At 42.9% G+C, this 13477-nt stretch overlaps 1 protein-coding gene across 1 annotated transcript in view; it reads right to left on the bottom strand.

Moving 5' to 3' along the window:
• Positions 1–13477, bottom strand: part of ADAP1 (ArfGAP with dual PH domains 1) — a 1143511-nt gene that overhangs the window by 114968 nt on the left and 1015066 nt on the right. The window contains exons 7-8 of the mRNA XM_069647219.1: positions 3564–3647; positions 2147–2209 (exon numbers count right to left, since the gene is read on the bottom strand). Coding sequence (XP_069503320.1) covers positions 2147–2209; positions 3564–3647 — 147 coding nt within the window. The remainder of the gene's footprint in view (positions 1–2146; positions 2210–3563; positions 3648–13477) is intronic.

The following is a 13477-nucleotide window of genomic DNA, read 5'->3' as shown; positions in this document are numbered from 1 at the left end:
GGCTCTTCAGTAACCCTGCCACTTTAGCTATCTGGACTGAACCATTAAGTAAGTCCAGCAGTTGCCCATTTGTAGTGCAATGCCCTAATGGAACCATTGTACTTTTTAAAAAATAAAGATCACCTGCTTCTATTTCTCTATTTTTCCTGTTTTCAGAGGTTCTTTGAATTTGAAGGCCCTTGAACTATTTTCCTCCACATTTGTTGCCTATCCCACCTCTAAAGTCACACTAGGAGTCGCTTCAGATGCCAAGGTTCATTTTCTTATCAGAAGCTCTGACCTCTACTTGACCCATTTTCCCATCACAACATATTCATCCACTTTATCCTAAAGTTCCATCTCCCAAATTATACCGTTCCCGGGGCTCACTGATGGTCCTTTTTGCTCCCTACAACTGTTTCTAGTTGCTGGTTTTGCAGTTCAAGAGTCTACTGCTAATGCGCCGAGCTCTACGTTAGTGAATGCTAAGGCCCTGATTCATGGAATTATTTGCATGGGAAATAGGGGACTTTCGCGCCAAACTGCATGCAAATCTGCATTCATCAATTCATGGATCAGACTGCGGGGGACTTTCTGGGCATGTGCGGGGAGTTTGCACAGGCACCGAACGTCAGTGCGTGCCGTCGAGCGCCTTGTGCGAGAGACTATGCGGAGCATGGCTTGCGCAGAGGGCTGGGAGGGGGGGGGAAACACAGAAAATGGGGAAGAACATGTGAAAAAGTGGGCGTTCCGAGGAATGGCCCACAGACAGTCAGCCCCTCGCAGGCCCACATTTGTGCCACACGACACATTTTCAGGGGAACAGCCGCGCAGCCTCTAGGCATAGAAATGGGCCACGCAAATCCCTCGATCAATGTACTACCCGAAGGCAGGCATAAGGACACTTGAGCATAGGATTGGCAGCACAGAGGTGGGTTTGCATGTCGGATTTAGGGGTGCGTGTACGCAAACGGGGTCCCGATCTAACATAGGGGTGCATGTACGCAGTGTAGCAGGGTGCAGGAACGGTTTACGGTGGTTTGCACGCAGACTTTCCACGTTTAGACTGGGCTACGATTTTTCATACGCATGTTGTTGGGCTGCTGGCAACAGTTATGGGGGACCCTGTGCAGGGCCCCCAAGATGCAGGCCTGCTTGTTAGGGGCCCTTGCACTGTTTGAAGGGTGCGTGTATTTGCACCTGGTCGGAGCACGCAAAGGTAGCTGTTCTGGCTGTTTATGGTTTGCTTGTGGGTGTGTCGGGGGTGTTCCGGGTGCAACTTGTGAAGACAGTTACATTGTGCAGTAAATTCCATGAATATGCGGGCGTGCACTTTTTATTCTGCAAGCTGGCTCCCACAGTGTCCTTCTGAGCATGCAGTCCTTGTGGGATTTCTGTGCACATTTCCATGAATCAGTCCCTGAGACTTTTGCAATGAAAACCAGTGTCAGCAGAGACTCTAATGGAATCAGTGCTTAAAGAGTTCCTTCCTGCACTAGATCTTGGCAGAGTAAAGCCATTCACTTTAGTGCTCTAAACATTCCCTGCCAATGGCCTAAATTATCTCTTCTCAAAGTGTGATGAGATGGTCTCCATTCCTGTCGATGCTTTGTTCTACATTATTCAGCGCTGGTCTCCTCCCGTGTGCACGTATTAATTCTGAATCCTTCACTCAAACCTCTAGATGACCGCGATATGCATCCAAGCTTGTCATAAATGCAATTTTATATATATTTTATTTTATTGAGAAGCATTCGCAAAAGACTAGTTTTGCCCACAGCATAAAATGTGAATTTGAGCGAAGTCCTACAATCAGACAGAGGTTGATTATTGGTTCTTTCCGCTTGAAATGGCAGCTTGTGTGTGGCGGAAGACCCAGCAACCCAAGAGCTCTAGTTTGAATAGCACCCTGCTCCATGTCAACTGACTCGGAGACAGATGGCCAATGACACAGAATGAACCCGTGTGATGCTAATTGGAAAGGTGAGTTGGAAGTCTGGCCTGCAGAGAGTAGCCTCCTCTTTCTCAGGTGCCGCAGTTACCCTGGCAGAAGATTAACTCTCCCTTCTGAGCTCTGGGACGGGTGCTGGCAACCTGAGGCTTTTGCCATACTTTCATGTTGGTAATATTCCTCCCATACAGCCAACGAAAAAAGAACGACACCTACCTTTGGCCCAGTCTTCTCCATGAATCCTTCCTTCAGGTAGTTTCTGGAGAGTTTTGGCACCAGCTACAGGTGAACAAGAAACACAGCAACCTTATTACAGACATAGATTTTAAAAAGGAAGTAGTTCCGGGTAGGTCTTTGAGTTCAGAGCAGGCCTTCATCACATGAGAGACTTTAATCAGACAATTCACTTCAGCTTTTCTGGTGTTTCTACGAAAGTGGGCCTCATTGTCACATAACAACTAGGGTATCTGGTTCTGGAGCGGCAGTCGTCATGATTTGATAAATGCCAGCAAGTACAAACCAGCTGGGGACATGCCACCAACCCACGGCTTCGAGAGGGACTTAAAGTAAAGGAAGGGTGCCTTGATGGAAAGAAGCCTACCTCGACCTGAACATCAGGCACCAGGCTCACTTTCAATAGCACAGTGAATAATGTGCTCACAGGGGGTGTTACACTCAACCACTTGTACCAACTTGCAGATTCTGAATTGGGTGAGGACTCATGACAAGGAGCAGAAACCCTGTGGGGAAATTGCAAAGTGGTGTTTCTGTGCAGGGTTTATGGGCCTCATGACGAGTTTGGCGGTAACCCGCCGGTGCTAGCGGCGGGTTGCTGCCGTACACGGAACACCGGATCCGCCACCTGATTTACCGGTGCCACTTGGACATTACAAGTCCCGGCGGAGCAGGAAGTCAGGCGGGTGATTCGGTAGGTCCTCAACCGGGTGGAGTCCAATAGGACTCCACGGTTATGGGGACTCAGAAGCACCGATACCATTGCTAACGGTGCTGGTGCTTCCATGACAACAACTCTGCCTACCGGGGCCACTGCGCCTGGCAGGGTCAGACCTGCCAGGCGTAACGGCCCTGGCAGGCAGACTTGTGTGGCGGTCTGGAAACAAGGCTGCTGGTAAGCTTACCTTGCTTCCCAACTCAGTGGTACTCATTTTAACGACTTTAGAAGGCTTTGAAAGTGTAGATCGGCAAAAGTGGGCTAGACCAGTTTTAAAAGTTCCTGAACCCCTCAGCTTCCTCAAACCTCTTAGAAAGGCCCTGATTTGAAAAGGTTTACCCAATAGCCCCCATACTATTTAAACACAGTGAATCTCTACAGCCAGCAATAGACAATGAGACAATGTAACACAGAGAGGTATAATACAACACTAACAAATGACTCGCAGGCTAGCAAGCAATCGGGCGCACAGAAGCCCCCACGGCCAGGATTTAGTGAGGTTTCTAAAATGTGGAATATCTACTTTTCTAGCACGCACAAAGGTGACCCTTGTGCCAGCATAATAGTTTACCCCTTTAGCCCCCCCACCCCCCACGGTGTGCTCCCGAGTGCTTCCCAGCCCGCAGCTACTTCAGTGCATAGCAGTCCAGACCACTTTCTTCTCTCATAGATGGCACTTACATCGGTGTTACTTGCCCCCGGAAACGCCACTTGTAAGTAATGGAAACGAGCCGCTCTGATCGCGTTGAACCAGTCCACTATCTCCTGGTGACGAGAAAGAAACACGCAAGTCTGACACGTGCTGAACAAGTGCGCTCACAGCAGGTTCCTAATTAATCAAACACGTCACTGGTAACCCTTCATTTCTGCACGCTGGCTTAGAGCACCTAGAAGCCTCCACCACTCCACACAACAGCACATCCATGGGTACACGTGTTCTTATGAAGTCAATCTCCTGCCACCATCAGCCATTACTCTCTACAAGATCTCTTCCCTGCCATCCAGCCCCCCCCAACACCTACAATGTCTACAACCTCAACATCGGGAATAAAGACAGCATGCAATAAGACTGTGGCTAAGTGTATCTGAGCGGCAGTACACATCATTTTATGAGAACGTCCCGCTCTGGTTAAAAGAAAGTCTCACTATTCTGGGGGAGCTAAGCCTTCGCAAATGAGAACAGAGAATTCAAAGAAATGCACTTACCTGTAACACTGGTTTCAGAGTATCATTTGATACAGGAGGGCAGATGGAGACCCTGTCCCAGAGGGCTTATAGAGAAGTGTAGCCATAGAGCAGGGTTCTTGACAGGAGCCCCCTTTGGATGTAATTCCACTGCTAATTAATTATCAGTGCCTGTTCAAATATGTCGCTTCATGCAGAAAACTATTCCATATCAGAACTTTACAGAGAAAGAGATTGGATCGTCTACGTTGAAAGATCGAATCCCAAAAGCTCAAGTTACAAAATTGCGAAGCCCACTTGTTCGCATTTTGTAACTCGCGCTTTTGGGATTTTGGTTGTTTGTCCCCGACTGTGCGTCTAATGTATGAGGCGGACACCCCGGCAACCTCTGGCGCCCATAATACCAATCTAGGGGAGCAGGGGACACCCCGCAACCTCGGTCCCACCTTGTACGGTATTCTGGGCCTTTCGGTCTTTGTTACCATACCGAATGCGCACCAAATGTGCATTCTGCTTTTTTTTCCAACCGATACCGAGATATTACTTGTGAAGGGCTCATTTGGGGGCAACAAACATATTTTGGCAACATTCCAGCTGGCTTTCTAACATTTTAAATTAAGTGTGAGTAACTGGAGCTATTTGACCGATATCTCCGCAGAAAGATGTGTGACACTTCAATTTAATCAGCTTGACAGAATGTGGCATGAGATACAAGACCCACCCTTATTGCCACAGCGCCCAACCTGCCACCCTAGCCACTAGCCATCCGTGTTTAGACTTGTTACTGACAACTAATGGTGCATATGTGCTTGCTTCATGTGGAAAAGCATGTTATACTTATTTGTGGAACTGAAAATGTTATTTGTGTTATGCATATCAATGACTGCTATGGAACAAACTACTACAATGGTCAGTTCCTCCGCCACTGGTACAACTAATGGCAAACCTACATAAGAACATAAGAACTAAAGTCGGGTTGACGAGAGAGGGTTGTGTGCTGGGACCAGTACAGACCTTTGTGGGCTTTAGACAGTGTCTGCGTCCTGGCACCAACACTTTTTAACGTCTACCTTAGTGACTTGGAGGAGCTTTGGACAGAGGTAACAACTTTTTCTTATCAACCTGGGCCATGTAAAGTTAAACTCATTGACATTCGCTGACGATTTCTTTTATTTTTTATAAAACCCCCTTAGGCCTGCAGAGAAAGTGATATCTTTTCTTCCAGTATTCCATCAACAACAACCTCCTTGTCAACGGGGAAAAAATCCAAGGTGGTTCTCTTCACAAACAAAACGAAACCTAAAGTAATGTTTTGAAAGGTGGGGGAAGATAGTCTGGAGACGATCTCGTGGACTCGGTACTTGGGCACAATTTAACAAACACTCAATCTATTTCTGTATCCAAGACGACTCTGATTGAGAAATCTAGGCCCTTCATCTCCCAGATGAAAATGATCAATTCCAAACTTTGTGAATTCTCCCTGCTCCCACTAATTAAATATTACTCAGCAAAGGTGGAGCCCTCAATGCTTTACAGCCTAGATATGTCTACTTTTGACCTTGGCCCATACCTAAACATAATTCAAGGATCTGTCTGGAAGGATCTGTCAACTGACCGGGTGCACTTCACGCCCCTCTCCTGTGACCCTCTGTGCACTTGCTCAATCCATACGTTCTGTATTTACTGTACGTACCGCGCCTGGAGATCGTCTGTCTGTTCTCCCTTGTCTTCACCCTTTAATTGCACTCTTAAAACCGCAGAATCCCAAACTGTTAAGTGTATCTTTATGCACTTACTCTGCCTGTGCAGACTATTATCATCTCAGAATTTCAATGGCTCTGAGCGACTGTTTTTTCCCCATGTTCCGACCCTCCTTGAGCGCTTTGAAACACTTGCCTGTGCATAGGCGCTATATAAATAGACAATGCCATACCATAGCATACCAAGGAGCCTCTGGGTCTGGAAAAACCCATTCCAAATGGTATAGACATGAACTGGGTTTAATTTTACTCCAGGCTCGAGCACAGTGGATGCAATTGATGAATTATTAGAAAAATATTTGCCCTCCTACTAATTCCTTATATGAGGATTTGGGTGCTCTAGTGGCAAACCAGTTGTTGGAGTCACTGAAAAGACTTAGGGACAAAAGCAGGTTAATCCTGTCAACATTTAACTCCACAGAAGAGGAATGGACTCTCAGACCGTCTATGGTATAAAAAAAAAAATGTACGCGCGCAGGGACTCACAGAGTCGTTTTCTGCACGCAGACTTTGCGGGGTCAATGTGCACTTTTCTATGAATCGGCCCCTTAATGTCTGTCCCTGTTCTGACAGAACTCGAAAATCAGGAACACCTGATATTATTGTGTAAAGGAACAGATTTTCATACCGGGCAAAAACAATAAACTCACTTGGCCCGGTAGCTATCCCGGCAGAGAATCTGCTGCAAAACATTAAGATTTCTATGAACTTGTTCCAACATGGATAACCTGATTTCATCCTGAAATGTCTGCTTTCCTAACAGGCTTCCTTCATGACCAATAATTTTCCATCATTTAAGGAGCAATTACTGTACAAATCAAACAAAATTCAGATCTCCCATCTGACCATCCTCTTGTACCTCCATTTGAACCATGCCAATAGCCTTATGATTACAAACGTCTAGCTGTGCAATAATGGTGCAAAATAGGGCTGGTAGTAAGAGCTGTCTTTAACATCCAAAAGGCCTTCTATGGCCTTAGTCAGTGTTAAATCATTCATCCTGTTCTCCTTCAAAGATGAAACGATTATAGAAGCATTTCATGAATAGTTGTGGGTAACCTTTCGATTAAAACCTTGAAAAACCTGCAAAATGTTTGCATTTCATTCATGAAGGGAGAATCAGGTTATTGAAAAACAGAGAAATCCTTCTTCGGGTCAATAGGGAGTTTATAAATGAATCGAAGAGATCTTAGATATTGAAAATTCTCCTTTTCAAAAACATTCTCACTTATCTGGGGGAGCTGGTAACTGGTTACTATATAAACCACCCATACCCCACAAACTGGATCACTGTTGAGGAAAATGTCACTGAATTAGAAAACCCGGAACTGATTCACAGCATCAGAAAAGATGGATCCCTGAGACCTCTGAAAAATGAGTGGGTCATCACACAACCCAAAGGGCATCATGTGATGCTTATATTGGCCAAATGTTATGCTAATTGTAGCCTTTCACTCATCAACAGATCGTACTCACAACAAGCGATACGCTCCAAACAAACCCAACTTTGTAAAAAATCTATCTCCAAATAACAGATTGCAAAATATCACCAATCAAAGAGAATCACAATACACAACCGCTAATAATCCTCAGATATGCACAATTCTTCCATCTTTTATGACCCCAAAAACAATAATGTCACAACTGTCAGCCTAGGTGTAACGCTTGATCTGTTCTGGAGATTTTCCTGAACATAATGCTTCAATGGCTCTTTCTCACTTTCCGAAAGAGTATACATCTGAGAGAATAGAACCACTGAATTGAGTTCTAAATGAATAGAGTAAAAGGGGACCCGGGTTGTCTCTGTTTTATCTAAATCCACATACACTCAGGGAAAGTATACCAGGACTAAATAGCAAACTCAAAAGACATGCATATTAAGCAAATATGCAATCTCTCTGCAGCACTTTGTTAATATAACCCTTCGAGAAAACGGACACCGATATTATTTTTCCTTACTGGTGTAGAACAATAGTCATTATTTGATTCAAAAGCACTTACATACAAAATGTACATATGAGACAATGCACTATACAGATTACATTGTACTGCATCTTCACAATTAACCATGAATGTTCTAATGACTTCTTGTGACTCCTAATACTCTTATCTCTCTATATGTGGCTACAATGCTAATTCATGCCACAACTTTTATGTATAATGAAAGATACATGTGGCATTGTAGAATTTACAATCTTTAAACACTCCTTTAGACTTTTTGAGTCTGCAAATGGCATTGATTCCCTCGAGCCCTTAATATTGTTATGGTAACTCATCAGGACTCTACATACATGTATCTCTGTTCCTTTATACATTCATTGGATGCCTGTGGAAGAAACAATACGATCCCCTATTGAAACCTGGTCTGTAATGTGTCACCTAAACAAAAACGACATCAACAGTCATGTATGCTTCCATAATCCCAGTCACAAAGAATAGCAGACCATGGGCTCTCCAACTTCAGGCCTGGAGGACCGCAATCCTGACATGTTATCAGGATATCCCTATTTAATATTTACGAGAAAAAATGTGTATACATTTAATGCAAATTTACTGCATGAATATTAATGAGGATAATCCTGGAAATCTGACATGTTTCTGCCATTGAAGTCAGGAGTTGGATAACCCTGCATAGAGCAACTTAGAAATATTAAACAACTGTGAAACCTGCCAATAAAAGGTGTGTGGGGCTGGGGCGAGAGGGGCAATTGTAATTATGGATCCTGAAAAATACATCACAGAATGTAATAGATTACTATCAGATCAGGATAATGGCCTTCTCCTGTCTGCAGATTCCTTCAGAAACAGGAAGTACAATAAGGGGAAAGATAAAACAATTACAAGAAGGGCCTTGGCTATCTAGTTCCTATGCCGCTGCTCCTGAGCTATGTTTGTGCTATGAAAATATATAATGATAATATAACCACCAAGAGTACCAATTTCCTACATTTGCCGAAGAACCACAAAAATATACTGAATCCACCAGAGAGACCAACTGCCTAGTGTCAATTAGGTGCTAATGATCCTTTAAAAGTATGTAGCTATCCTGATGAAATGTTAGTGCAGTGGAAGGGATGGCATACAATCCAGAAAACAACATGTTCATAACTTTGGAGCCCCTGCGCACAAAGATTCCACAGACGCACAGCTATACACTATAAGGATAATTGAACAGACATTGTTTACAGAAGATCGTTTTTTGGAAGGACCAATGGAGTTCATCTTGTAGTGTTAACAGGAAGCATGGACTGAGAATTATTTTCAATTTAAAGGTTAATTCAACAAACAGATCATGTACACCGCAATGGGTGCCATTTTGCACCAATTTTGACGATCTCTATATAGAAAACTTTGACAAAGGCCACATATATTCTAATACCTATCAATGTTTAGAGAAAATCTGAAAATTGAAAAACAATATGTAGACAATGCTATTATGATCTAACATGTCCCTTAGATAATTCTAAAGAATTCCACATGTGGATTAATACTCTGAACCCAAATTTACATTTTACATTTGATGGGGCTAAAGAAACAGTGACATTTCTACATCTTAAGATTGGACATAAAGATGGTAAACTGTTAACACAGGTATTTAACAAACCAAATGACAAGAATTCCCTCCTTATTTATGATTCATGGTACCACAAGTCCACATGGGACAACCTTCCCTTTGGGCAGTATTTATGTCTACAGTGGATTAACACCTGTCAGGAATATTTTGAAACACCATATAGAGTACTTGTCTTATAATTACAAGCATGAGGGTATCCTGTTAAACTTTGGAAAAAAGAAAACAAAATGTGCAGCTAATAACAACAGAGAGGCACTTTTAGAATAACACATAAGAGAAAAACAACTAATGGGAATTGTGATTATAACACTCAATACTGAATCAATGAAAGTCAAGAACATTAATAAGAACTGGGTAATCTCAGTCCAATATCACAAGCAGTTGGGGCCTACCAAAGATTTGAGGTCACTTTCCAGTGTGAGGAATGTTGCTTTACGAAAGCCATCAAGAAAATCATGCTACCACATGGAGAAATGTGTATACCGAAGGACATTGCCAACGGTGCTGCAGCAATGGTGGTGTATGCCATTTGGCGTCTTTCCAACGTGATGTATTTCAGGAAAACAAACAGAAAGAACAGAAATCGAATTACAGAACATTTGGATTTTTATTTATTTGAAGAAAATGGATGTCAGTTTCTATCAGAACATTTACAAATGGCAAAGGAATTCCCACGAAGAGTGCCCGTGCAATAGCACAAAGATCAGAACAAGTGGTGAGCCAGATTATAAGGCTGTAAAAAGGTGGGACATATATCAGGGACAAAACAAAAGAAACAGAAAAATATATATAAGAAAACGGGTGACTTACGAAAGTAAATGTAGAGAGGCAGTTGTACACGTAATGTATAGAGCCCACCCCCTCACCTCCGTCATACTATTAAAACAGCAAGAAAACACTGTGCATGTCACCTGGAATCATGCCAATACTGCATCAGAGATATGAGAGACGTTATGCGCTCAGAAAACCGTATCAAATTTATCACCGCCCTGATGTGGTCCACATGAGCCTGCAGACACCACTGGACATAGAAGAACTATAAGTAAAGTTTGACAGATGTGAAGTGAAGTCATGAAGAATAGAAGATACGTAGATGCACTGAACTCGATGTATGGACATGTGATATAAGGGACAAAGTAAACATATGCGAATATGAAGAAAAACCATAGGATTACGTGACAAGACATCTAATAGAAGTATATACGCAGAAACTCAAGGTACATAAGACAACGTAGAAGCTTGCTAAAGTAGGAAATAGAATGCGGGTAAAGCAGCCATTTGAGAAAATGGATGTCGACATTGTGTACAAGTAAGTAAGAAGGCTTGAGAGGAGAAAGACCAAGGATTCAGAGCTGATAGGCACTGGAATACAGCTTCATGCAAGAACAAGGGGTATTTGCTTGGCCCAGAATCTAGGATGCCACAGTAAGAAGCAACTGCAAGGTTTGAAAGGAGTCGAAGAGGATAAGCTATGTACGCAGGACTTATTTCTCTTACATTAGATAAAGGAGTGAACAATTGCGAGTGCCAAGTATCGTTCAAATAAAGATGCAGAAAGCACATCCAGAACGGAGCAACCACGTCCCCAGAGGCTAAGGAGAGCAATATCACCTGATATAATTGTATAAAATAATATTAAATGGAAGTGCAAAATTGACAAAATCATGGTCTCCTCAGACGTGATTCAGGACTGGAAAAGAAGGCCTATTCATAAGGCTCCAGACAAAGATAGCAATGTACCTTCACTCCCTTTCAAGGTCAGAGGAAGAAAACAGTTGGCAAGGTCAACTACAAAGAAGAAGGAGTGGCTTAGGGCATAACTGATGAGACATGGTAGGCTAATTAGATAAGAAAGATAGTTGTCTGATGTTATTTCCTTGCACCCGGGGTTTGTTTCATTTTGTTTTGTTGCTAAAGTGCTGCTATCAAGCTGAATGTTGAAGGTTGGTAAGAGAGTGCCCACCAGTTATGAGGGCCTATGTAATGGTGGACCATACATTGTTGCAGAAGCCTATTCAATGCTATTGCCATTTTTTATATAGTTAGAGGTGGTTAAAGGCTGCTTACCAGATATGAGGCATCCAATGATGTTACTAGCATTCTTTATGTATATGTTTCCCTTAGCCAATCCCTGCACTCAGTGGGTTTGTACTGTTAGCCACATAGGATGACATCGTAGCTGATGCATATTGAGGTATAAAACATTTTGTGTAACTGAAATCCATTGAGAGTGTATGAGCTGCAATCACTTTGTTCACCAGGTTTCCCTACTTTATTGAACTGATAATAAAGTAGTATTTTGCTATATTCTTTGAGTCTGTCTGGTTATTTAGGCCTGAGATAATGTATTGTGGTAATCCCATTCAGCACTTCGAACGCTCCAGGTACTGCTCCACATTTGGCAGCGGTGTGGATGGTTCAGATCCAGACTCTCGTATTTTTTACGTCTTCCACCATTAGCCGAAGTTTCCTGTGGAGAGCGGAAGAATCACACGTGTAAATCGAGACGGTCGGCAGGTGCCTTTTCGAAGAAATTCCTGTATGGTCCCATGGGGCGTCCCGCGAACTGAAGACCAAGTGGCAGATTGGGGAAGTGTTGATACCGAAGGGCTCGAATTGAGCAACAAACATAAGTATAGCATCGAAAGAGGCAAATAAAAGGGGAGGGATTGTATTGCATGCGTAGATTTATATAGTAGGGACAACGTAACAGGATTGATTTAAGAAGTTATCTCGAATACCTATTCTCAAGGAGATAGAAGTAAATGCGTCACAATCCAATATGGAGTATTAAAATAAGGATTCCTGAGGCAAGGCCAATAGGAGGGATGCGTTTCACACTGCAAACATGGGGTAAAATGGAGATGAGAAACATTTACTAGAGAAATTAAGAAAGACGATTGTAGAATTTGTTGTGCTCATTTGGTTGGGGTTATGAATATGTGAGTGTAAGAAGTTAATTTGGTTGAGAAAGACACATGGTTTTTATTAGTTGTGATAAATTAGGTTATAGATTGGAAATATAGAACAATAGTAATGTATTTGACTGCTTATCAGACCCTAAAAACAAGTGATTGGTGCCAATCATGGGCGGGTAACAGTTGAGAAAAAATATAACAAGACTCTTAACTGGTCCATAGTAAAACAACAGTATAATGAGAAGGATTTAAGTTACTTTCCTGTAACTCTTGTTCTCCAGCATGGACCTGGCATGGTTTCACATGCTCATGAATATTCCCTGTCGTCAGGCTGGGAATCTGTCTTGATATTGGGCAAAATCTTCCTCGGGGCCAGCCCTTTGAGAGCAAAAATACCCAATTCGGCCCAAAATACAGGTTCTATTGTGCTGAGCAGTGATCTCATGCTAGTGACAAATGACACCCTCAAAGCTTTAGCATATTTATTCTAAGCAGTGAATTTCATATACATTTGGGATTCAAGTTAGAGAATATTACAAAGCATAAAACAAAGAGCAATGCAAAATATAGTGAAACATGGAACTTAGATAAACATAGAGAAACATAGAGAAATATAGAGAAACATAAACATAGAGAAACACAGTCTTACGTCCCTTAATCTCAGCCCTGGGAGACCTGGGTTTCTCATAGAAAAACAAGGCTGGAGGACACCGTGAGAGCCAATTCCGGGCACCTGACTGTACACGAATCAAGTCCACAGGCGATCTCCCCCTGATCCCATGTGTGCATGGATACTTTATAATCTCTTGCTGTCAGTCACCATGACGCATAGTTCCAGAACTTTCTCTGTGAGGCTGGTTCATGGAAAAAACCCAGCTCTCTCTGAGATGCTCCCTGCTCGCTCCTACCCCCTCCCTTGTTCCCATCTGCGCTGGCTGAGGAATGTCTTATCAGTACCTTCCCAGAGAAAAGGAAGATTAGCTTGGAGCCAGGGCTAACGTTAGTGAGGCTGAATATTCTAAGGGAAGCAGGGATGTATTAACCCCATCTGCAAGCTCTAAAAGGCATGCACTCATAGCTTAGTGTTTATAGCGCTTAAGACTGGCTATCTAAGCGCTATATAGGTGCCATGATGTTCCAAACACTCCAAAAACCTAT

The sequence above is a fragment of the Ambystoma mexicanum genome, chromosome 2q (assembly GCF_040938575.1).
Source record: "Ambystoma mexicanum isolate Mex_15411 chromosome 2q, UKY_AmexF1_1, whole genome shotgun sequence".
NCBI classification, from domain to species: domain Eukaryota; kingdom Metazoa; phylum Chordata; class Amphibia; order Caudata; family Ambystomatidae; genus Ambystoma; species Ambystoma mexicanum.
The sequence above is the reverse complement of the archived record's forward strand: the minus strand, read 5'-3'. Positions and strand labels throughout refer to the sequence as shown.